This window comes from Hemiscyllium ocellatum, chromosome 12 (genome assembly GCF_020745735.1).
Source record: "Hemiscyllium ocellatum isolate sHemOce1 chromosome 12, sHemOce1.pat.X.cur, whole genome shotgun sequence".
NCBI lineage: Eukaryota > Metazoa > Chordata > Chondrichthyes > Orectolobiformes > Hemiscylliidae > Hemiscyllium > Hemiscyllium ocellatum.
The window spans coordinates 23613331-23638037 of record NC_083412.1 but is presented as its reverse complement, the minus strand read 5'-3'; the positions used below and the strand labels follow the sequence as shown (position 1 = coordinate 23638037).

Here is a 24707-nt window from a genome sequence, read left to right as displayed (position 1 = left end):
TTTTGAGAAGTATGCTTTAATTTTTGTTTGTTTTTTGGGAGTTGGGAGAAGAGTGAGGAAAAGGAACTTGTTTAACTGATATATTTGCAAAGAATGATGCCTGATTGTGATTCTGAATGGTAGAGATGCCTAAGATTAATAGTATCTGATAGAGATAGGTGGAGAAAAGAAAAATTATCCAGAATAACTTATTGAACTATTTTTGTACTGCCCAGGAGTCAAAGCAGAAAAGTGAACTGTAAGAGTGTGATGCCCAACAACTGGTACAGACTACTGTGGGAATGAGCCTGAAAGAGGGACCTCAGCAAACAGAGCTTTATCAATATTAAACACTTCTTTGCTCCTCTAAATTGTTTTATCCATGTCTTTTGTGGGTTCAGCAAGTTGATTATGGATACTTATAATGTCACACTAACAATTCTCATTATTCTCTTACACAGGTTTAAAAAGCGAGTATTAATTGAAGAGCTGGAAGGAATTTTGGAAGAAATACAAAGTAAATCCAGTCGAGCAAATCATATCAATAACCGATAATGAATCCTGAGAAACCATGAGACTGGACTTTGTTGGTATTCTCTTTCAGCATCCAAGAAAGCCCCATTTGGACCCCCTCAAGCTTATTTTGACTATACATTCACTGGTCTTTGCTAAAATTTGTTTTAACTTTTCTTTGCACCGTTAAACTATCTGGACCTTGGCAAAAGGAGTCTTTTTTTAAATCGTGCCATCTGATGGTGTATCTGCCACTTGGTTAGTAAGATGTTTGTATAATACATTCAGCACACTGCGCAAGGGGCCCTTCTCTACCGCAGCAGATGAAAGGGGCCCTTCTCTACCCCAGCAGATGACTTGTATGTAATTTTTACCTTCTAAAAGCTGCCATTTTGTAGCAACACATGCTTTCTTCATTAACCCTTGTTTTTGTGTTGAAGCAGCTTGCTTCAGTGATAAGTTAGATCATTTTGGCAAAAGATTGAACCACCTTCGATTTTGTTACATTGGAATTGAAGGAAGAAATGCCTTTTGCATCCACTGACTTTGAAATGTGTTTTTGTCTTGTCTCCAATTTATCACAGTTTCCTTCTAGCCTGCCTTAGCTTCCCCAGGTCAGCCCTTCCAGTCAATCCTTGGGAACTGGCCCTTGCCAAACCAACTGAATACTCAATGTACGGACATTTGTCTTAAAGCTAAGATTTGTCGAGAGCAAATTATTTTTGAATGGAACACTGTGTGTTGTAAATGGCCATATTTTGAAAATTATTTAAAATGCTTTTGTTACAATTTCCTGCATTAAAAAGTCTATTTTACATTGACTTGTTTCATTGCATATGTAACTAGTTAATTGGACTGTAGGTGCCTTCTGGCCACAAGTGATGTGACATCTCTGTTGCATCGGATGCCAGATGTATAATTATTGACCATTTGTCGTCTTAGCTATGTAATGACCCTTTACAGTGTGTGTACACACAGCACCAGCTTTGGATTGAATTTCCATTTTACACAAGGCAGCCAATATGTTTTGAAGTGGAATGAATGGAGCAGGGATGATATTTCGGAGAAGTGTATGTAAAGTCTCGACCATTTAAAATTCCTGTGGCTCTATTATTTTACTACCGTTTCATGTTCAGGTGTCAAATGCTATTAACAAGTGCTGAAAAATCAGAAGTCATCTGACACTATATTGGTGTATGGGACTCGTCATCTCCTGTGCACATGTTAGTTGCACTCTTTAGTATCACAATGCTGTAATTTAAATAAGGATGGCTGTACATGTATACAAACTCAGTCTGTCACTCCAAATTCATTTCACAAAAATTCTGCATCGTTAATGTATAATCACTCTAAGGTAGATTATTATTTGCTGTTCAAGTTGACAAGATATCTAGTTCATAAATAGAGGACTATAAATTTCTCCAAGGCCAGAAATCTTATTTGTACGTTCAGACCAGGCGGAGTAAAACACTTGGAAATGTATTTACTCGAGAGGATCCATTACCCGGCCCATGAAAAGAATTCTTCCTGTAGAATTAAACGGACAATGTTAACATTAATCATCTACATCTTTCATATCAAAATCAAATTTGTACAGATTGTTCAATTTGAATATGATGTACTGTATTAGTTTTAAGTGTTTTGTTTTTGAGCTGCAGTTACAAATGAAGAACTGTTTGGTTTAATTCCAGTCTATATGCAAGATGGAACTGATACAATTGCCAAAAACATGCAAGGAATTTTTATACCCCACCTACCCATTGTTCAGACATTAGCTGGAGGGTGCTAAGTAACTCAGGGCTCCATTTTTAAAACTGTCATGGCTTTGGTCCAGATGATACTCTCTAGTTCAAGGACTTCAGTTCAATCTGGAGAGCTGGGATTGTTCTCCGAGCAGAGAAGATTGAACAATTTTGATAATGGTGCTCAAAAGGAAGAGGGTTGGTTCAGTAGATAGATTAGATTACTTAGTGTGGAAACAGGCCCTTTGGCCCAACAAGTCCACACCGACCTGCAACCCACACATACCCCTACATTTACCCCTTACCTAACACTACGGGCAATTTAGCATGGCCAATTCACCTGACCCGCACATCTTTGGACTGTGGGAGGAAACCGGAGCACCCAGAGGAAACCCACACAGACACGGGGAGAACGTGCAAACTCCACACAGTTGCCTGAGTCGGGAATTGAACCTGGGTCTCAGGCGCTGTGAGGCAGCAGTGCTAACCACTGTGCCACCGTGCTGCCCATTTTCCACTAGGTGAAACATTTTCCACTAGCAGCGGGATATGTAACCAGAGAAAGTAGATTTAAAACATTGAGCAAAATAATCAGGCCATGAGAAGTTTTGTTTTTACTTGGCATTCTAGATGCTAAAAATAGATTTAATTGTCATTTCCTAAAGGAAATTAGACTTTTGCTAATAAAGAATGGAAGGTGAGAGTGAAACTCATTGAACTCTTGGTAAGAACCAGCACAGGGCTGACTGGTCGTCTCCTGTGCTCTGTGATTCTAATGAAGAGTTGAGGAGCCAAGTCTTGTCAAGATTGAACCTTAAAGATCTACAGATGAAAGATAATGGGTGGCATATGGTCTATTGTCATCAGTGGTAGTTAACTTAATGCTAAAGTGGTTTAAGCTAGAAAGGATAGCAAAGATGATTCTTGATAGGAGTGAGAAGGGCAGGGTAGTTGTCATGGGGGACTTAACTATCCAAATATTTACTGGGATCACTACAGTACGAGTGCTATAGATGGGTCAGTTTTTGTCCAATGTGTGCAGGAGGGCTTCCTGACAAAGTATGTAGACAAGCCAACAAGGGGTGATGCCACTTTAAATTTAGTACTAGGTAACGAGCCTTTCCAGGTGTTAGATTTGGAAGTAGGTGAGCACTTTGGAGACAGCGATCACCATCCTGACAGGTTTACTTTAGTAATGGAAAGGGATAGGTGTACTCCATCGAGCAAGAGTTACAGCTGGGGGAAGGGAAATTACGATGCAATTAGGAAAGATTTTAGGAAGAATGAGGAAGGAAACTGCAGGGGATGAGCTCATTAAAAATGTGGAGCTTATTCAAGGAAAAGCTCCTGTGTGTCCTAGGTGAGTATGTACCTGTCAGGCAGGGAGAAAGATATAGAACGCGTGAGCCATGGTTTACTAAGGAAGTGGAATCCCTGGTCAAGAAGAAGGCTTATGTTAGGGCAAAATGTGAAAACTCGGAGCGCTTGAGGGTTGCAAGGAAATCAGAAAAGACCTAAAAAGAGAGCTCAGAAGAGCCAAGAGGAGACATGAGAAGTTATTGGCGGGATAGGATCAGGGTTAACCCTAAGGCTTTCCATAGGTATGTCAGGAATAAAAGAATGACGAGAGTTAAATTAGGGCCAATCAAGGATAATAGTGGGAAGTTGTGTGTGGAGTCAGAGGAGATAGGGGAAGCACTAAATAAATATTTTTTGACAGTGTTCACTATAGAAAATGAAAATGTTGGTGAGGAAGGTACAGAGATACCTGCATCTCGACTAGAAGATTGAGGTTCCCAAGGAAGAGGTATTATAAATACTGCAGAGTGTGAAAATAGACAAGTCCCCTGGGCCGGATGGGATCTATCCTAGGATCCTATGGGAAGCAAGGGAAGAGATTGCTGAGTTTTTGGCATTGATCTTCAAATCATCATTGTCTACAGGAATAGTGCCTGAGGACTGGAGCATAACAAATGTGGTTCCCTTGTTCAAAAAGGGTAGTAGAGACAACCCTGGTAATTACAGACCAGTGAGTCTCACTTTAGTTGTTGGTAAAGTGTTGGAAAAGGTTATAAGAGATGGGATTTATAACCATTTAGAAAAGAATAATCTGATCGGGGCAGTCAGCACGGTTTTGTGAAAGATAGGTCGTGCCTAACGAATCTTACTGACTTTTTTGACAAAGTAACCAAACAGGTAGTTGCGAGTAAACCGGTTGATGCGGTGTATATGGATTTCAGCAAGGCGTTCGATAAGGTTCCCCACAGTAGGCTGTTATACAAAATGTGGATGAATGGGATTGTGGGAGACATAGCAGTTTAACTTGGCTTGCTGAAAGAAAACAGAGGGTTGTAGTTGATGGAACATGTTCATCTTGGTGTCATTTACTAGCAGCGTACCGCAAGGGTCGATGTTGGATCCACTGCTGTTTGTCACTTTTATAAATGACCTAGATGAGGGCTTAGAAGGGTGAGTTAGTAAATTTGCAGACGACACTAAGGTCGGTGGAGTTATGGATAGTGACGAAGGATGTAGTAGGTTGCAGGGAGACCTAGATAGGATGCAGAGCTGGGCTGAGGGGTGGCAAATGGAGTTTAATGTGGACAAGTGTGGGGTGATACACTTCGGACAGAGTAATCGGAATGCAAAGTACTGGACTAATGGTATGATTCTTGGGAGTGCAGATGAGCAGAGAGATCTCGGTGTCCATGTACACAGATCGCTGAAAGTTGCTACCCAGGTTGACAGGGTTGTTAAGAAGGCATAGTGTTTTGGCCTTTATTAATAGAGGGATTGAGTTCCAGAACCAGGAGGTTAGCTGCAGCTGTACAGAGCTCTGGTACGGTCATACTTGGAGTATTGTGTACAGTTCTGGTCACTGCATTATAAGAAGGATGCGGAAGCTTTGGAAAGGATGCAGAGAAGATTTACTAGGATGTTCTTAGGTATGGAAGGAATGTCTTACGAGGAAAGGCTGAGAGCCTTGAGGCTGTTCTCGTTAGAAGAAGGTTGAGGGGTGATTTAATAGAGACTTACAAGATAATCAGAGGGTTAGATAGGGTGGACAGGGAGAGCCTTTTTCCAAGTATGGGAACGGCAAACACGAGGGGACGCAACTTTAAAGTTATGGGGAGATAGGTATAAGACAGATGTCAGAGGTAGTAAGGGTATGGAATGCTTTGCCCGCAACGTTAGTAGATTCGCCAAGTTTAAGTGCATTTAAGTCGTCATTATACAGGCATATGGACGTACATGGAATAGTGTAGGTGGTATGGACTTCAGATTCGTATGACAGGCAGCGCAACATTGAGGGCCGAAGGGCCTGTACTGTGCTGTAAAGATTTAAAAAAATATAGTCCGAAGTGACATGGCTGTGTTCATTTCTGTCCTTCAGGTCCACCTGTAAAGCATGGAGCAGTGTTGCTGTGAGAATTAGTCATGTTATGTGCCGTGTTCTTGTCAGCACATGGATGGAAGTGTAGCTTTCTGCATTTCTTGCCAACTTGAATGGGATTTTTTTTCATCCCTACTTCAGCTGACTTGCTGAAACTCACAAATGTGCCTTTTGCTACCTCCAAACTTCATGGGCAGGTCTCCCATTTTGCAACTTTTCTGAACTTGAGCTTACCTAAAACTCCCATCCTAATCTGGACCAAGTCCTTTTCACCCCATCATTCATGTTCTCTTTGACACAATCCTGACTCCTTCATACATACATATGCTTTTGTTAATCTTGACCCTTCCTAACTTCTACAACTTCCGTAACTGCTCTGCATCTCTCCACCTGTAGCCTATGTTGGATCATTTTTTCCTGTGCCTTGCAATCAACAATCGTACCTTAAGCCACCTAAATCTTTTTGGCACGATTGTCCTTGAGGAATCCTTCCTAAAGTGTCTCTTGACCAAGAGTTTACTTAGTCCTGCTATTATCTGTTTATTTGGTTCAATATCCATTCTTGGCTGTATTCCTTTAGTGTGCCCTGACACGTTCTTCTGCATTATAGATTTTTTTGCATGAGGCTATAATTAATGTTGATTTTTTTCCAGTGGCTGAGAATCAAGCAAGTTCTATGAGAGATACTGTCAAATCTACCTACCCATTTTTGCAATTCACACAATTACTGTGCGAAATGTACAGTAATTTGATCTTGAGCTGTTATAACTGAAGATTAATTATATTACCGATATATATCAATAGTGTAAATAAATTACCTGTGGTCTGCCGCAGGAGAAAGAAAAATGGCCTGTCAGCCTTAAAAGCCAGGGCTCGAGACCTTTTCAATAAAACCACAGCTAAAACAAAATTAAGTATACTTATTAAGATTATGGTCTGAACTGCGTCATTCAAAATGATTTGTGGAACATATTGATTAAATAATTTATAGGTTTGAATAATATCTAACTTATGAATTTTACACATTTGTCTTAACTTTTGTATTTCTTCTCCCACCACTTAAACTATTCCATCCTTGTACCCATCACTTGAATCTGAAGTTTTGTATGTGCACCCAGCCTGTAAGGCATCACTCTAGTGTTATTTCTGAAATCCAGGCTTCTGGGAAACACGTTTGGCTGCAATTACGATCCCAAATATTCTACACAAGTGAATTCTCTCTCTTGCAAAAGAAACCCAAGCACTTGCCTCATCTTGGTGTCTGCTGCACCTGCTGAGATTGACTGAGTCTATTCTTTTGCCCTTGTGGTTAGGTCTATGCTTGCTGCCTGAGAGTGGATTTATCCTTTATATCTCTCTTCAGACCTTTACACAACTTTCCTTTTGCTTCCTTGAAGGAATCTCATTTTCTATAATTTTCTGCCATGTGTTTTATTTCCCTTTATAAACTGAAGTGACATTGTACCCTAAACTTGACAAATTTTAAACATGGCAAAAAGTCTTTGTCATATACAGGACAGATGAAGAAAAGATGGATTTGTGGTGATGTTGGATTTGTAGTCCAAACACTGTGGTTAATTCTCTGGGGTACAAAGGTTCAAATTCTATCTCAAAAGCTGATCAATTTAAACTAAATTAATAAAATCTGGAATTGTAAACTAATGTTAGTGGTGATTTTGAAACAACCACTTTGTTCACTAATGTCCTTTAGGGAAGGAAATCTATTGCCCTTACTTGGTCTGGCCTGCATGTAACTCCAGAACCACGCAATATGTTTAACCACCTTTTTGAAATAGCTAGAACAAGCCATGCGTTCATGAGGAAGAGCAAAGGGCAACACGTGCTGGTGTGCCAGCACTATCTAGTTCGAGGAGAGGGTTGCAAAAGTGAAAAACAAATTGCTTAATTTCCCTTCTCTCATGGTAACTGTCAGTAACAATTAGAATCCATTTAGATTTTCAGCACAGCCCATATGTTCTCAAAAATATGCCAGGATTATTTTGTGGCTTAACACAAACAGAAATGGTTGTCCAGATGCCCTTGTCCAGGGCAAAGAGCCCGTAAGGTCCTACAAACAGCAAAGGGGGAGGGGGGCGGGGAAAGGGGAAGAATGAGGGTTATGACTTGTTCTGCTGCTGTTCAGTACAATACTGAGAGATCTTCATCTTTTATGGTCACCAGAAAGGCCAGATGTTTCAAGAACAGTATCAGAGCATCAACACAGACTTGGTGCTCTAGTGCCTGGAATGGAACTCGAGCCTTCTGACACAGACTAGAGTGAAATCCATGGTGATACACGGATTCAAGGTAAATTTGACATGCTAACCTGTTGACCAACACAATGTTTCTTGTCGTCGGAGTGCTGTACCTGACATTTCAATGTCAAGGGAACTGGCTTGACCTAAAGTTTTGCACATGTGAGGTAAAGATCTATATCACCGTTGAAGAAATTGTTCACGGTACTCTGGGAATGCTTCTTTGAAACAGTAAATACCTGTAGCAGCTGCTGCTTCGGTGCCATCCTCTGTTACTTCTATTTTTGCTTCGTGGATAGCTTCAGAAACAAACAGCTTCTCCTGCTCTAAAATTGTGAAGCAGCACCGGTTACTACTGACGTCTCGTTTCACATTCAATATTGGAACTAGAATTTTGGTTTCATTCACTGGTGTTAGCCAGAAAGAGATTTGCTTTTGTTAATGTCGGAAAAGGAAAGTTAAAATGTCAGCAGCTAAATCGCTGAATGATTTTGAAGATTTTAACATGAGACCTAGACTGTTAGTATAGAATACAGTAGCCGCCCTTAAAATGTTGAGGTTTTAACCAACACACACCAATAACTTAGTCTGGCTTACCAGAAATTCCACTGAAGTCTGCTTTGGTAGGATCAAAAATGTCAGTGATTCCCAGAGTGCTCAGTACTGTCTTAAGGTTGAACTTACTTTGAACTTTAAATCTGTGGGACAGGAAACAGTCAGTTTCATGCTATTGTAATGGGAGTAATTTTAATTACAGGGCTGGACGGTGAATCTCAGCTAATGTCTCATGAGAAAAAAGAATCTAAACTCATAAGGCCAGGATTGGAAGTATGTGGTTCAAAGTGAGGGTCATTCCAACAGCATGTCTGTATGCGCATGCGCAGTCAAGGAGTGGAAGGATACAAGTTTGATTTCTCACCTTACTTACCTGTTGTACGCATGTTTCCTACAGAGAGAAATGCTGAACTCCTGCCATTAATGGTCACCTGCTGCTGGATTAAGCTTGGGATTGAACACATCATTTGCTTCAAAAACTAAGCTGTATACTGTGAGAGGATGACATGTAGGAGGACAAAATTAGCATTGCTGAATGCTTGGATGTTCAAGCACTATATTTCCAGAGGTATTCCAGTATTTTTGATTCCATATTGGTGAAGAAATATGCCTGTTTTGTGAAGAGTTTTATTTGTTAAGAATTCAAGGCAAAGAGTCACCTAAAGTAGTGGGAGAAAATCCCCTGACCTTGCTGACTTGTGCATATTTCTCTGCAAAGCTGAACAGCAGACTGATGGACGGATAGACAAATCTAGAGGATCCCAACAGTGCAAGCAGGTCAATTGGCTTAAGGAGTCCACACCTAACCCCTCCAAAGAGCATCCCACCCAGACCCATTCCCCTATCCTTTCCCTGTCACCCCGCATTGCCCATGGTTAACACATCCAGCTGAAAATTGGCAACTTAGCATAGCCAATCCACCTAAACTGCGCATCTTTGGACTGTGGGAGGAAACTGGAGCACCCAGAGAGTGGAGATGAGCTCTGATCCCTGGCACTGTGAGGCAGCAGTGCTAACCACAGCCACCATGCTCCCCTGGTGAAAAAATGAAATTTTTGTGTTAGGGTACAATCTGTGGCTGTATTTCTTTAATTTTACCTCCTGTAGATTTTTGTTCATGCTATTGGGGGATGAAAGTAACCTTTGTCCCTGCCTATTCTTAGATGTTAATCCACTCTTAAGGGCCATGCAACATTTTTAGATAGCAATCTCACTGAGTAGTACAGATTTAGATTACATTCCCAACAGTATGGACACAGGCCCTTTGGCCCAACAGGTCCACACCAACGCTCTGACAAGTAACCCACCCAGACCCACTCCCTCACCCTATATTTACCCCTGTCTAATGTGCCTAATACTATGGGCAATTTAGCATGGCCAATTCATTTGACCTGCACATCTTTGGATTGTGGGAGGAAACTCACGCAGACATGGGGACAGTGTGCAAACTCCACAGAGACCGTCGCCTGAGGTGGGAATCGAACCAGTGTCCCTGGTGCGGTGAGGCAGCAGTGCTAACCACTGAGTCACCATGTCATATAATGATAGCTTGGGCAGGGTAGAGAACTATGATTGTCTCGGGCAGTGTAGAGGCAGTTCTGTTGCATGTCTGGCTGTGCTACTTCTGCTCTGGGCGATCATGTTGATGGAATTCTAGTAATGAAGAGTCCAATATCTATTCAAAATTAGAGGGTGATAACCAAACGAACAAAATCAAGGTGTACAGCACGGAAACCGATCCTTTGGTCCAACTTCCACCCCCACTCCCACCCCAGGGAAAAGACCTTGTCTATTTATCCTATCCATGCCCCTCACGATTTTAACAACCTCTCTGATGCTCAAGGGAAAACAGCCCCAGCCTATTCCTCTCCCTGTAGCTCAAATCCTCCAACTCTGGCATCATCCTTGTAAATCTTTTCTGACTCCTTCCAAGTTTCGCAACATGCTTCCAATAGGAAGGGGACAAAGAAGTGCATGCAACATTCCAAAAGTGGCCTAACCAATGTCCTGTGTAGCTGCAGTATGACCTCCCAACTCTTCCCATCAATGCTCTGACCAATAAAGAAAGGTATACCAAACACTGCCTCCACTATCCTATCTACCTACGACTTCACTTTCAAGGAACTATGAGCCCGCACTCCAAGGTTTCTTTGTTCAGCAACACTCCACAGGACCTTACTATTAAGTGTATAAGTCCTGCTAACATTTGCTTTCTCAAAATGCAGCACCTCACAAGTATCTAAATTAAACTCCATCTGCCACTCATCAAGTCCATTGATCCATCTCATCAAGGTCCCATTGTAATCAGAGGTAACCTCCTTCGCTGTCCACTACTGCTCCAATTTTGGTGTCATTTGCAAACTTATGAACTCTCCCTCCGATCTTCATAACCAAATCATTTCTGTAAATGACGAAAAGTAGTGGACCCAGCACCGATCCTTGTGGCACTCCCACTGGTCACAAGCCTCCAATCTGAAAAACAACCCTCCACCACCACCCTCTGTCTTCTACCTTTGAGCCAGTTCCCTATCCAAATGGCTAGTTCTCCCTGTATTCGATGAGATCTAACCTTGTTAACCAGTCTCCCATGGGGAATCTTGTCGAAAACCTTACTGAAGTCTATATAGATCACATCTACTGCTTTGCCCTCATCAATCCTCTTTGTTACTTCTTCAAAAAACTCAAACACGTTCATGAGACATGATTTCCCATGCACAAAGCCATATTGACTATCCCTAATCAGTCCTTGCTTTTCCAAATATGTTTAAATCCTGTCCCTCAGTATTACATCCAACAACTTGTCCACTACTGATGTCAGGCTCACTGGTCTGTAGCTCTCTAGCTTATCCTTACCACTCTTATTAAATACTGCTACCACGTTAGCCAACCTCTAGTCTTCTGACACCTCACCTGTTTACTATCGATGGTGCCAATATCACAGCAAGGGGCCCAGCAATCACTTCTCTAGCTTCCCACAGAGTTCTAGGGTACACATAATCTGGTCTTGGGCATTTATCCACCTTCCTGCATTTCAAGGCATCCAGCACTTCCTCCTCTGTATTCTGGACATTTTTCAAGATGTCACCATCTGTTTCCCTACATTGTATACCTTCCTTATCCTTCTGCACAGTAAACTCTGATGCAAAATATTCGTTTAGTATCTCCCCTATCTCCTGCGGCTCCACAACAAAGGCTGCTTTGATGATCTTTGAGGGGCCCTACTGTCTCCCTAGTTACCCTTTTGTCCTTAATGTATTTATAAAAACCCTTTGGATTCTTCTTAACCCTATTTGCCAAAGCTATCTCATATCCCCTTTTTGCCCTCCTGATTCCCATCTTTAGTATATTCCTACTGTCTTTGCACTCTTCTTAGGATTCACTCAATCCCTCCTGTCTATACCTAAGACTTATTCATAAGTCTTCAGCATTGAAATTGCTATTAGTACAATTTGGAAGCTCGTCATAAGCTAAATTAGAACTTGGTTATAAAATGTAATGATAGAATTGCAGTCCCTGTCGCTTGAGAACATTACCGCGTAGTACAAGCCCTTCGGCCCTCAATGTTGCGCTGACCTGTGGAACTAATTTGAAGCCCATCTCTCTTACACTATTCCATTTTCATCCCTGTGTTTATTCAATGACCATTTAAATGCCCTTAAAGTTGGCGAGTCTACTATTGTTGCAGGCAGTGTGTTCCACGCCCCTACTGCTGAGTAAAGAAGCTACCTCTGACATCTGGCCTATATCTATCAACCCCTCAATTTAAAGCTATGTCCCCTCGTGCTAGCCATCACCATCTGAGGAAAAAGGCTCTCACTGTCCACCCTATCTAACCCACTTTATATTAAGTGTGTCATTTCCAGCAGCTCAATGTGTTTGGAGGTGGTTTGAGTGGACCTGTCATGTTTTACAGTTCAGCCACTGCAAGAGTTTAGATTTCTTCTAATTGGACATAGATTTCTGGAGTTGGTCCCTGAGAGCAATGACAGGAATTGACACAATGAGGTTATTGAGAATCCCATTGGGAATTACAATAAGGAACAAACTTACTTGGGTAAGAAAACTTCCATTTTCATTCTTCTCATGCTATTTGTCCATGCTGACAGTGTGTGAGCTGTGATTTGTGGTTCTACAGAGGAGATGGGGTTTTCTCTTTCACTGGGAATGACAATGAGCATGCTTACTGCATGTTCCTGGTAGGTGAGTTCAATCACTTTAAGCCTCTGATTACTCCCAGTCTTAAATTGGCCTGCAATTTATTAGGCAGAGGTTAAGTATCGGTATTAAAAGCACAAAGAAAAAAAATCTTCTTGGTCAGGTTTACCTCAAATAATCTACCTCGTGAAACTGTTAACCCTCAACATGTGATCAAAAGAAATGTCACTTATATCTTTTGTATCAGTCAACGTCCAACTTCTGGTAAAAACATTTTAAAATTCTTTCTACTTAACATTCAGTCACTGCTGAAATTAAATTCACCCTAAACAAGCCATCTCATTAACAGGATCATAAAATTATACAATGGTGAAGACCTTTGTGTCTGCACATCAATGTGGTCTCAAGGTTACCACCTTGCAGTGCATACGTTGATTAAATGTTTAGCCTTCTTGACTTCTATGTTGTCTATACAGAACAACCTCGATTATCCGAACAGGACGTACGGGGAGTATTTTGTTCGGATAACTGTTTGGATAATGGTTTTATGGGGCCTTGAGATCTTGTTCGAATAATCCAAAATACATGTAATTGATGTTTGGATAACCGAGATGGTTCTGTATATAGTACATCAACTGCTTTTACTTTCAGAAAGGTAGGAAAGCGACAGAGGATTTACAGGCTCAGATGCAAATATTCTGTTCTTTGGTAAACTTTATGCTTTAATAAGAAGGTGCTGACAGATGCGTCTGTTACTGGAATAATCCTCTGCGGGGAGCAGGTCTAGCAAGCTGCAACTTGCTGATTGAAAAACAAAAGTGGTTGTTTTCTCTGGATAAAATAATGAACTGTTTTAGACAAAATAAGGGATAGTAGGGCCTTAAACCTTATAAGGCAAAAACTGGATGACTCAGTAAGGTGATTTACAACATTTCTTTCAGAATGTTGAGACCAAGTAAAGAAATTGTAGATTGAGAAACAAATGCAATACACAATCCAGGAGGAGGCCATTCACCCTTTTGTCGCGGAGCCAACTGTTTGAAAGAGTCAAAGTTTCAGAAAGAGATTGATAGAACAAACAGACAGTGGCAGATTTTTAAAAAGTTAGCTGAATGGAAACTGGAACCTTTATTCCTCAGTTGCCACATGTGAATGTGACACATTTGAAACAAAAGGTTGCTGAACCAACTCTTTTTTTTGGTCAGAACAGTGATTTTCTTTTTCAAAAACATAAAATGATCTGTCCCATTTTCTCAAATTATGGCAAATATTATTCAATATTTAATTGGGCTTCAGAAAGGCTTCTGCGGATATACATTAAAATGGTGGTCAGGTGGCATTTTTTTTTCTCCTGTATGAATGCTCAAGTTTGCAATACTGATATTGGCCAGATAGCCCTAAGTCACTGATTATTTTGGGTGAGGGTACGAAGGAAGGAAGCTGATTCATTGTTGGGGGTTCTTTGGTGATGTTTCCTTAGTTCTCTCTGGCTTGCACAACATCCTCTGATTTTCACTCAACTCCTTGATGGCACGCCAAGGTCAAGAGCTGCAACCTGGGGCAAAACCTGTGCCTTCACCTGTGGAGCATTTGTTCTTATCATGCATTCAGAAATATCCTTTGGGGTTTTTTTTAAAAAAAAGATTTGTTTCTAAAACTGACTTGTTCGGAGATGTTGATACATTTCTCTGAAGCAGGTGAGACTGGAACCTGAGTATAGTAAATTTGGAGAAATTGCTCCCGCTCAGAAGGATCTCGAATGGCAGAACACAGAGTTGAAGGGATTTGCAAATATCATAAATGTGGTTTGAGCAAACCCTCTTACGCATGGTGAATAATTTAAGACTGGAACATAATAGAGGCAGGTTCAATTGGGTGATTGGTTTGTTTCAAGCCATGTGTCATGGGTATGGGTTAAGACACAAGATTGGCACCAAGACATGATGCTTGTTTTGAGAGCCAGTGCATCCACTAATCCTGTCAGCTCACTCTTCAACTACCAGTAATATTCAGATACTTACCATAGTTTACTGCTGAAGTTTGATACATCATGGGCACTTTAATGACAGAGCCATCTGCCCTGGTGAATGAGAGCTGCTGGGTCTGCAATGTTGAAAATGGATTCTCCCACGTGCTTTTAAAATACATGGTGCTAATAACAGCAATCTGTGTAAGTGATGCACTTGCCATGGGTTGTGGCATGAAATCTTTAATTTCACCTGTAGTGACAGGAAATGCCAGGGTTATACTGTGATAGAGTGTCTTAGCTGGCAAGCATTTTCAAAATGGCAGTGCATTAAAAATTGGGCAACATTGGAAATGTGCATCGGGAAAATATTAACTCTTACCATAATTGATCAATAACTGTGACTGAAATTATCCTCATACAGGCTACAGCTGCTTTATCCAAATGCAAGTTATCTTATTAATATAGTCGCTGGATTGTTGGAAGCACGTTTTTCTTACTGGTTGACTTTTCAATAGTGAAGCCAATAAACTCCTACTAGACTGATGTGTGGTTCATTGCAAGTTCCTCCCCTAACTCCAAGACTATACAGCTTTTCCAGTTATGGGGCATCTGGATTTGCAATGATTTTTGCTGCTTCTTGCCTGGTTCACAAACACTCAGTTCAGATACTTCCTGTGAGAAAAAGGAGCAAAACCCACTGACTGGAATATTCAGAAAACAGTTGGAGTCTGTAATTGGAAGCAGACTGTGATGCTCTCATGAAATAAGCCCATTGCTGTTGGACTGTAATGTATTCACGTACCTTATAATGCAGTCATATCCCTATTGGTTTTGTGGACTGGCATTATTTAATGTACTGAATCTTGGAATCACTTCCTTTAGAAAAGATCTTGCAAGAGAACAGTGTGTTATAGGAAACTAAATTTCACATTTTGTTCTGTTACACATATTTGGATGTAATTGTATAACTCCATGTACTACCTGGTGTATGTTGCTTGACCACATGTCAGGTCACAAAGGCAGGTCATGGAAAAAGGAAGACTTGCATTTTTTTTAGCACCTTTTAATATCCTCGGGATATTTTGAAGCATTTAACTGCCAGTGCAATACTTTATTTCAACTATCGCTGTAAAGGCAGGAATGTGGTACTCTATAACAAGGTCCCTCAAGCAACATCAACATAAATGATTGATGAATCTAAATGTTGGGAGAGGGAGAAATATTGATCAAGCCACCAGGGGGAAGTTCTTTCCAATTCTTCAGCTGGATCTAAATGAGTTCCCACATGAGCGGGAGCACAGTGCCTTTGATACGATGCTCGAAATAGTTTCTCCTTCAGTACAGTGCTCCTTATTATTGTATTGGGGTAGCAACATGAATCAGGAACTTCAGCGTATGTTTAAGAACACTCAACCTGCCAGTGAGGAGGTGAAAAACCCTCTACAGCCTCTGTGGTATAATCTCATGATTGCTGGTTACGTGATTGACACAAGACGTTCACGGCTAACTATATAAGCAGACCTGAAAGTGATGTTTAGAGAATGTAATTGAAACAACTCTTTTTAAAAATATTTAATGGAGGCTGAAATTAACTTGAGGTGACTGTCATAGAGACATAGAGATGTACAGCACGGGAACAGACCCTTCAGTTCAACTTGTCCATGCCAACCAGATATCCTAATTTAATCTAGTCAAATTTGCCAGTACTTGGCCCATATCCTTCTAAAACATTTCTATCCATATACCGATCCAGATGTCCTTTTAAATGTTGTAATTGTCCCAGCCTCCTCCAGTTCCTCTGGCATGTTATGCCATACATGCACCACCCTTTGCATAAAAAGGTTACCCATTGACTCTCTTTGAAATCTTCCCCTCCCACCTTAAACCTATGCCCTCTCGTCTGGACTCTTCCAGCCCAGGGAAAATACCTTGGCTATTTACCCTATCCGTGCCCTTCATGATTTTATAAACTTCTATAAGGTCACCCCTCAGCCTCCGCTTCAGGGAAAACATCCCCAGCCTGTCCCGCCTCTCCCTATAACTCAAACCCTCCAACCCTGGCAACATCCTTGTCAATCCTTTCTGAACCCCCATAACAACTCGAACATTTTGTAAGAACAAGTTTCCCAACATCCTTCCTATAGGAGCAGCGCATCTCAATCTCACTTCAGAGTGGAACATTAAACAAGTTAAAGTTAGACTTAGCTGGGAATAATTGCCCCCATCTCTATTCCAACTTTTCGCAGAATCATTAAAGGCTGTATGTTCTATCAACAAAGAAAAAGCTACTGAATTTATTTCACACTCTTTGCCAATAAACCTTCAAAAATTGTTACTATTGATCTACTCCCACTACCCTTTCAAACAGTGCAAGCCAGATCATTGTGAATGTCTCAGAAATTAATTCTCACCTCCCCATCATTTCACTGGCTGATTAATTTCGAATTGTGCTCCCTATTTATTTGATTTGAGATTTATTGTCACTTGTTGTCAAGAACAGGAGTACAGTGAAAAGTTTTCAATATTGCCACACGGAGCCATCTTAGGTACAAAAGGTTAAGAACAAGGTAGAAAAAAAAAGGAACTAAGGTAAAAGGTAAACATTACAATTACTCATTACAATGTCAGAAATAAAAGTCCAACTATTGTGGTCTGTCTTAAGTGCTTAACTATGCCAGGGCCATTCTTCCTACAGGGGCTCGGTCTTCTCCTCTTTGGCATGTCTTCCTCACACTGACTTGATCTTCCCACCTTATGTCATCGCTACACATGTTGGGAAATTCCATCACTGTGTTGGGCTTGCTCCTGGAATCTCAGTCTGCCCAAGTTCCACACGATTCCAAATCCCCGATTCAAGCGCTGTTTTTATTAATCATGGTTTTAACATTATGGGCTATTGCGTGAATTCAAGTGGCTTGCTGTACAAACCTCAAATAACCTCTGGGTCCAAACCCTATCTCTAACTGAAGGTGACTGCTCCCAAGCCTTCCTTCAGCCCTCTTTGTGTCTGGGTTAGTGTTCCTGTCTCTGAGCCTAGAGACCCCACTTTCTCATAGACATGGGGTGGACAGTAGGAACTCTGCAACTTTGAGAATTGCGTTCTGCCCCAGCAAGGTGACTCAACTTCCTGTCGTTACACAGGAAATAAAAACATTTATACAATGTTTACTGGAAACTCAATTTCAAAATTATACTGGGAAATGTCTGCAAAATCACGCCATCATATAATGGTGAACGTTTTTTTACATTTCCATGGTAACACTGCCATCCTCCTGCTATGAACAGGTTGGAGTGAGCCACCTTCTGGAACCCTTAGCCCTTGTCCGTAGCAATTTGATACAACTGATTCTAGTCTCCTTGCTATAGGAAAAATTTGTAAAATTTGAAAGCATCCAGAAAAGATTTATGAGAATGTTGCTAGGGTTGGAGGGTTTGAGGAATAGGGTGGAGTAGAATCATAGAATCCCCACAGTGTGGAAACAGGCTATTCAGCCCAACAAGTCCATACCTACTCTCTGAAGCGTACCCCACCGAGACTCTCCCCTCCTACCTTATCCTTGTAAACCTGCATTTTACATAACTACTCCAACTAACTTGCACATTCCTGGCCACAATGGGCAATTTAGCATAGCCAAATTCCACCTAAACTACACATTTTTGGCCTCTAGGAGGAAACCCGAGCACCCTGAATAAACCCGGAGCACCCAGACACTGGGAGAACATGCAAACTCCACACAGACAGTCATCCAAAGTTGGAACTGGAACTGAACCTGAACCCCCCCTCCCCCCAAATACTGAGAGTCAGCAGTTCTAACCACTATGCCACCATGGGCTGAGGCTATTTTCCCTGGTGTGTCAGAGGCTGAGGGGTGACCTTGCAGAGGTTTATAGAATCATTGAGAGGCATTGGTAGGGTGAATAGCCTAGGTGTTTTCTTCAAGATAGGGGAGTCCAAAACTAGAGGGCATAGATTTAAGGTGAGAGGGAAAAGGTTTAAAAGGGACTAAAGGGCAATGTTTTCACACAGAGGGTGGATTGAGCTGCCAGAGGAAGTGCTGCTACAATTCCAACATTTAACAGGCATCTGGATGGGTATATGAATCGGAAGGATTTCGAGGGACACGGGCCAGGTGCTGGCAAATGGAACTAGATTAATTTAGGATATCTGGTCAGCATGGACAAGTTGGATCGTAGAGTCAGTTTCCATGCTGTATGTCTCTATCATTCTCTGCCAATTGTGAGGCCCCCTATAACTCAATGAGGTTACTGTGGACTGGAGTTACACATAGTCCTGCCTGGCTAATTACAGCAGCTCTGTGTCCCTCAAAGTGGTCCACATGGGTTTTCACTACAATCCAGTAGCTTCAAGGTCATTTTTTTTTATCGATGCAGGCTTTTGTTTTGAGACCAGGCATTTAAACAATTTAAATCTTCAAAACTGCATCAGTGTGTTTAAGGCAGCATCCAATGGCCGTGTTTTCACTCCAGAGACAGAAGTCTGAATGATTTGATTCTGTTTCAGATTCTTGAATGTACATACACACTATCAGCCTGATCTCTCAGTGCAGCCCTGAGGGAGTGCTGCATTGTTAGAGATGCTATCTTTCAGATAAAGATTGTCAACTAAAGGTCCACCTAGCCCCTTAGATGGGCTTGTGCCAGTATATTGGAGAAGAGCTGAGGAATTTTCTTGGCTATCCTGGCTAATATCCATCTTTCAAATGAAATCTTAAATAAATTGGATAATCAGATCTTTTTAGCATTGATGTTCACGTGATATTGTTCTCTTCTAATTGGCTGTTTGTATTACCTACGTTGCAGCAGTGACTACACGTCACAAAAATGCATCAGTAGATGTAAACCACAACCTCGGCAAGACCCAAAATCATAAAGGGTGCTATGCAAATGCAAGTCTTTCCTCTCTCCAGGAGCGAGGCTTAGTCTGCTCCTATTCCATCTGTGACACTGTCCATCCCTAAATCAGATTATTAAGTCATTTTAACTTGTGATCAAATGAAATAACTTTGCCGGTGTACTGTGCAATATCATATTGCATGCTGAAGCCTCCAGGCTAGCCCTGTGTTACCTTGACTCTTGGTGGTGACCCACTTGTTGATCAGCAATGCCGTTTCGTTGGGATTGCTGAGATTCACTCGGTGTAAGCTCCCGTTTAGCCAGGCGGCTGTGTCGTCCGAGAAACGAGAAGAAAGCTGCGTGCTGGCCCCCACAAAGAGGCCACAGGCTACTCGGACTGCGGGGCTGAGGGTGGAGTTCGCCAGGTCCCCGGACACACTCCGCAAGAGACGCCGCACCCCCGCGTCTGCAAAATACATTCCAATATTCAGAGTGGCTGGGTTAACAGCTGCAGCGAAGACATCCAGAAACTGGGAGAACCGATCAACCCGAACATAAATCCATAAGCATTGAAATCTTAATGCTTCTTTTGCATTTTCGTATAAATTGGAAGTCGAATAAAACTATTCAGACCAAATTAAGGCAGAGCCACCGTAATACTAGTCAAGAGCTTGGCAACTTCGCTTCCATATGAACATAGAGTCACAGAGATGTACTCGTCCATGCTGACCAGATACCCAAATATTGATCTCGTCCCATCTGCCAGCACTTGGCCCATGCGTTTCAAACGAGTCACCTCTTAAACTTTCAACTTTTGTCTTTAACTTTCGTGTCACTCTCTCCCATTGTTCCTTTATTTTGACACAGCTAGAAGCTTGACCTTACTCCATTCCTTAACATTCTCTGTACCTAAACAGTTCCCCCCCCTTTCACAGGGTGGATGTGGGGAGGGTGTTGGCTGTTGTTGGAGAGACTAGAGCTGGATGGGTCACAGTTTTAAAAATAAAGAGCGTCCCATTTAAGACAGATGGGGAGAAATTCTGAGGATCCGGGATCTGCTGAATTCTCCTTCCCCGAGAGCAGTAGTGAGGGCCGTTGAACTTTTTTTTTGTGTGGGGGTCAATAAATTCTTGATGGACGAAGGGCGGCCAGGTGAGAGGTGGAGGAGGAGGAGGAACGGAATAGCATGTTAGATGACAAATTAACCCCAATTTTACTGACAGTGCAGCAGGTTTGAGGAGCTCAGTTTTGCTCCTCATACACATGTTTGTTCATCTGGGAGGATATGGAATCCCAGCTTCCCGACAACACTACAAGAATGACGGGTTAACTCCGCACCTCTATCCAACTGGAAAACCAAGTGTGACCATGTCACCAACTGCAGACCATGCCTGAAAAAGTGGTGTCATACAGGACTTGAAAGGTTATCTCTCTCTACAGACGCTGCTAGACCTGCTGAGCGTCTCCAGTGTTGGGGGTGTTCTGCTTCAGATTTTCACCGTCTGTGATACCTTATACAAGCACGCAGAGACGTTTACTAGAATTTTAACACGGATGGGGGGGGGGGGGGGGGGGGACTCCACGATGTGCAGAAACTGAAGAAGCTCATCGGTTTCCGAGCGGAACATGAGTTTCCCAAAATCAATTCTTGCAGCTCAGGATGCCTAGTTTTCACTTCACTCGAGTTCAGTGCTAAATTTGGGAGCACACTCAACTCATAGTGGACTGATTTGGTTAACCCTAACTCTAACCCTAGTTACTGCCAACAGACATTTGTAGAATGACAAACTGAAAAAATGTAATGGGAATAGTCATTATAATAAAGTATATTTGTTCTTCTGCATGACTATTTATTTAATGATAACCTTATTGTAGTTTTATTAATGCAGCTGGTAATTTGCTAATCCAGGAAAAAAAACATTCTTAATCAGTGAGCTCAACTTTTCATCCCCTGCAATAGTTTAGTAGTTTTATTGTTATATACTAATTAATTTTGTAGTGAGGGAAATCATTCTTAGTATGTCATAACTTCGAAAATATGTCTATATTCGTGTCTGAAATTAAAACAAATGCAATTTGATGAGCTTTTTATTTGTGGGGAATTTGCCAGTTTCAGGCAAATGATTTTAAACGAGTGTTTAATTTCATGCAAGCCCAACTTGTGTTCAATGTGGTTTACAACTGATGTACTTTACATTTTAAAATCCCTAATTTGTGCTGCAGTTTCAACAAAATTCACTTGGATTGCACCGATCAAACCATTATAGGCTTATATACTTCAACAGAAACTTAATTTGATCCTTTACAAAAGCTCAGTCACTATAAATATGTGTGTTTGTGTGTGTGTGTATATATATATATATGTGAACAGACATAAAGATTCACCAATACCGTGAACAGTGTATCCCAATGCGTTTTCCAACTGCATGAAGGTGTTTCCTTTCGCTCCCAACTGCAGCAGTTCTAGTGCGATACTGACCCCTGCTGGGGATATGATGATGTTGCGATATTCCTCGCCCTCTGTCAATTTTCGGTAAAGGTTTCGAGCAAACTCTGTGTTCAGTTGCCTGATGGAGTCCTGGAAAGGACAGCAGGCCCTTCTCACGGTGAACAGCAAGTACAGTAACAAGTTGAGGATTGAGAGGGAACACATGATGATGCTTATCGTGAGCTTTGATTCTGCCAGGATCAAAGATGCAATATTACATTAGACTTACAGTGTGGAAACAGGCCCTTCGGCCCAACAAGTCCACACCGACCCGCCGAAGCGCAACCCACCCATACCCGTACATTTACCCCTTACCTAACACTACGGGCAATTTAGCATGGCCAATTCACCTGACCCGCACATCTTTGTGACTGTGGGAGGAAACCGGAGCACCCGGAGGAAACCCACGCTGACACGGGAAGAACGTGCAAACTCCACACAGTCAGTCACCTGAGGCGGGAATTGAACCCGGGTCTACAGGCGCTGTGAGGCAGCAGTGCTAACCACTGTGCCACCGTGCCGCCCGAAATATCTATCAACACAAATGGTGGGGAGGAGGGGAAGTAACATAATCAAGGTTCCTAACCACAGTAATTGCAAAAACAACTCTGAAGTGTTTGGTGAGGCAGCCAAAGCAATATAAATATGTTCCTCATGCGCATATAGTATCATCTGAGAAAACTTGCATTTATCCAATACCTTTCACCAGCTCAGTAATCCCAAAGTGCTTTATGCAGCCAATGGAGAATTTCTTTGAGGTGTAGTCACTGTAACAATATAGGGGACAATGCTGCAGTCAATTTGTGTAGATCAAGGTCGCACAGGTATCAATAATGACCAGGTTTGAGAGCCCCAGTCAAGTTAGCTCTTACGGTTATTATGATTTGGAGATGCCAGTGTTGGACCGGGGTGGACAAAGTTAAAAATCACACAACACCAGGTTATAGTCCAACAGGTTTATTTGGAAGCACTAGCTTTCACAACCACCTGATGAAGGAGCAGCGCTCCAAAAGCTAGTGCTTCCAAATAAACCTGTTGGACTATAACCTGGTATTGTGTGATTTTTAACTTGTGGTTACTGATATTCACACAGAGTACTGGAGATTTAAAATGGACTTTATTGCAATTGGATTAGAGTATGAATTACTTAGATATTCAGGCTAGATATAACAGCGATGGCAGGGAAGCATATGAAAATAATTATTTGAGAAAGGTTAGTCATCACGTGAAAAATGGTGGATCAATTAGGAAGAGACACTCATTAGACATAGAACAGCGAGGCAGAATCATGGGTCTGTTTCTGTTCCTAAAACCATATCTAAGCCAGTAGCTGACTGCCTGTTTTTATGGGTGATACTGAGGACTGCAGATGTTGGAGATTAGAGTCAAGAGAGTGGTGCTGGAAAAGCACAGCAGGTCTGGCAGCATCTAAGGAGCAGGAAAATCGACGTTTCAGGCAAAAGCCCTTCATCAGGAATGAGGGCTGATGAAGGACTTTTGTCTGAAACATCCATTTTCCTGTTCCTCTGATGCTGCTTGACCTGCTGTGCTTTTCCGGCACCACACTCTTGCCTGTTCTTATGCTTTACATCGGCTTAAAGGATAAGAAGAGTCCTGATGGAGGTCTTTAATATAATGACAAGGTTGAGAACAGTCAATATTTTTTATTTACAGGAAATTCAAAACTAATAGCCATGGGTATAATATATTCACTAGATAATTAGTACTCAAATTAGCAGGGTCATCATCATAGAATCCCTATGGTGTGGAAACAGGCCATTCGGCCCAACAAGTCCGAAGCCCACACCAAGCCTCCGAAAAGCATCCCACCAGAACCATCTCCCTAACATTGCCTTTGTATGGCTGAACATTACACATCTCTGAACATTGTGGGTAATTTAGCATGACCAATCCACCTAAGTTGCACACTTTTGGACAATGGGAGGAAACCGGAGCACCTGGAGGAAACCCACAGACACAGGGAAAATGTGCAAACTCCACACAGACAGTCAGCCAAGGTTAGAATTGAACTCAGGCCCCCTGTGAGGCAGCAGTGCTAATCACTGAGCCATTGTGCACCCTTTCCAATTTATTAACATCCTTCCTGTCACAGATGACCAGAATTATATGTAGTACTCCAATGATGTGACACTGGGATCTGTGTTAGGGCCTCAATTATTCACAGTTACAACTTGGATAATGGCATAGCAAGTCATGTATCTAAGTTTGCTAATGACTTAGTTTGGTGGCATAGATAGTTTAGATGATAGCATAAAATTACTACAGGGTATTGGTAAACTAAGTAAATGGGCAAAACTGCGGCAGATAGAGTTCATTGTAAGCAAGTGTAAGATTCTTCATTGACTTGATGGTAGGGGACAGTTGTTTTCCGAACTGGAGACCGGTGACTAGTAGTTTTCTGCAAGGTTTGATGCTGGGTCCACTGCTTCCATTTACATAAATTTGGATGAGAATATGGGAAACATGGTTAGTAAGTTTGCAGATGATGCCAGAATTGTTGGTATAGTGGACAGTGAAAAAGGTTATCTCAGAGTAGATCTTGATCAGATGGGCCTATGGACCAAGGAGTGGCAAGTGGAGTTTAGTTTAAATAATTGCGAGGTGTTGCATTTTGGTTAAACAAACCAGGACAGAACTTACACAGTTAATGGAGGGTCATGGGGAGTGTTGTTGAACTGAGGGACCTAGGGGTTCAGTTGTATAGTTCCTTGAAAGTGGCATCGTGGGTAGACGGGAGTAAAGGAGGTGTTGGGCATGCTTACCTTCATTGGTCAGAGCATTG

General features: G+C 41.8%; 2 protein-coding genes across 6 annotated transcripts in view; one reads left to right on the top strand and one right to left on the bottom strand.

The window, feature by feature from the left end:
- ints6 (integrator complex subunit 6) overlaps positions 1-1284 on the top strand; it is a 115832-nt gene extending 114548 nt beyond the window's left edge. For all 4 annotated transcript variants that reach the window (XM_060833396.1, XM_060833395.1, XM_060833397.1 and 1 more), the window contains one exon: positions 441-1284. In XM_060833396.1, coding sequence (XP_060689379.1) covers positions 441-534 — 94 coding nt within the window. In that variant the 3' untranslated portion in view covers positions 535-1284. The remainder of the gene's footprint in view (positions 1-440) is intronic.
- A 295-nt stretch (positions 1285-1579) lies between these two features.
- serpine3 (serpin peptidase inhibitor, clade E (nexin, plasminogen activator inhibitor type 1), member 3) lies at positions 1580-22293 on the bottom strand. Of its 2 annotated transcripts, XM_060832943.1 has the most exons (9): positions 22220-22293; positions 21808-22095; positions 19649-19882; positions 14615-14812; positions 12489-12687; positions 8481-8581; positions 8123-8209; positions 6447-6527; positions 1580-2019 (listed from the first exon to the last, which is right to left on the bottom strand). In XM_060832943.1, the coding sequence occupies exons 2-9, from the start codon at positions 22067-22069 to the stop codon at positions 1976-1978; spliced, it is 1206 nt and encodes a 401-aa protein (XP_060688926.1). In that variant the 5' UTR covers positions 22070-22095; positions 22220-22293; the 3' UTR covers positions 1580-1975. The 2 variants fall into 2 exon arrangements, with proteins under 2 accessions (XP_060688926.1, XP_060688927.1); XM_060832944.1 differs by lacking the exons at positions 6447-6527; positions 8123-8209; positions 8481-8581.
- Between the last annotated feature and the right edge of the window lie 2414 nt (positions 22294-24707).

Excerpts from the sequence above, each read along its gene's own strand:
- serpine3 (XM_060832943.1), bottom strand. The coding sequence starts at position 22,069 with ATGTGTTCCCTCTCAATCCTCAACTTGTTACTGTACTTGCTGTTCACC. Across the intron at positions 8,210-8,480 it reads AGACTTCAGTGGAATTTCTG|AGCAGGAGAAGCTGTTTGTT; the intron begins GTAAGCCAGACT and ends TCACAATTTTAG. Across the intron at positions 6,528-8,122 it reads CGAAGCAGCAGCTGCTACAG|CTGTGGTTTTATTGAAAAGG; the intron begins GTATTTACTGTT and ends ATTTTGTTTTAG.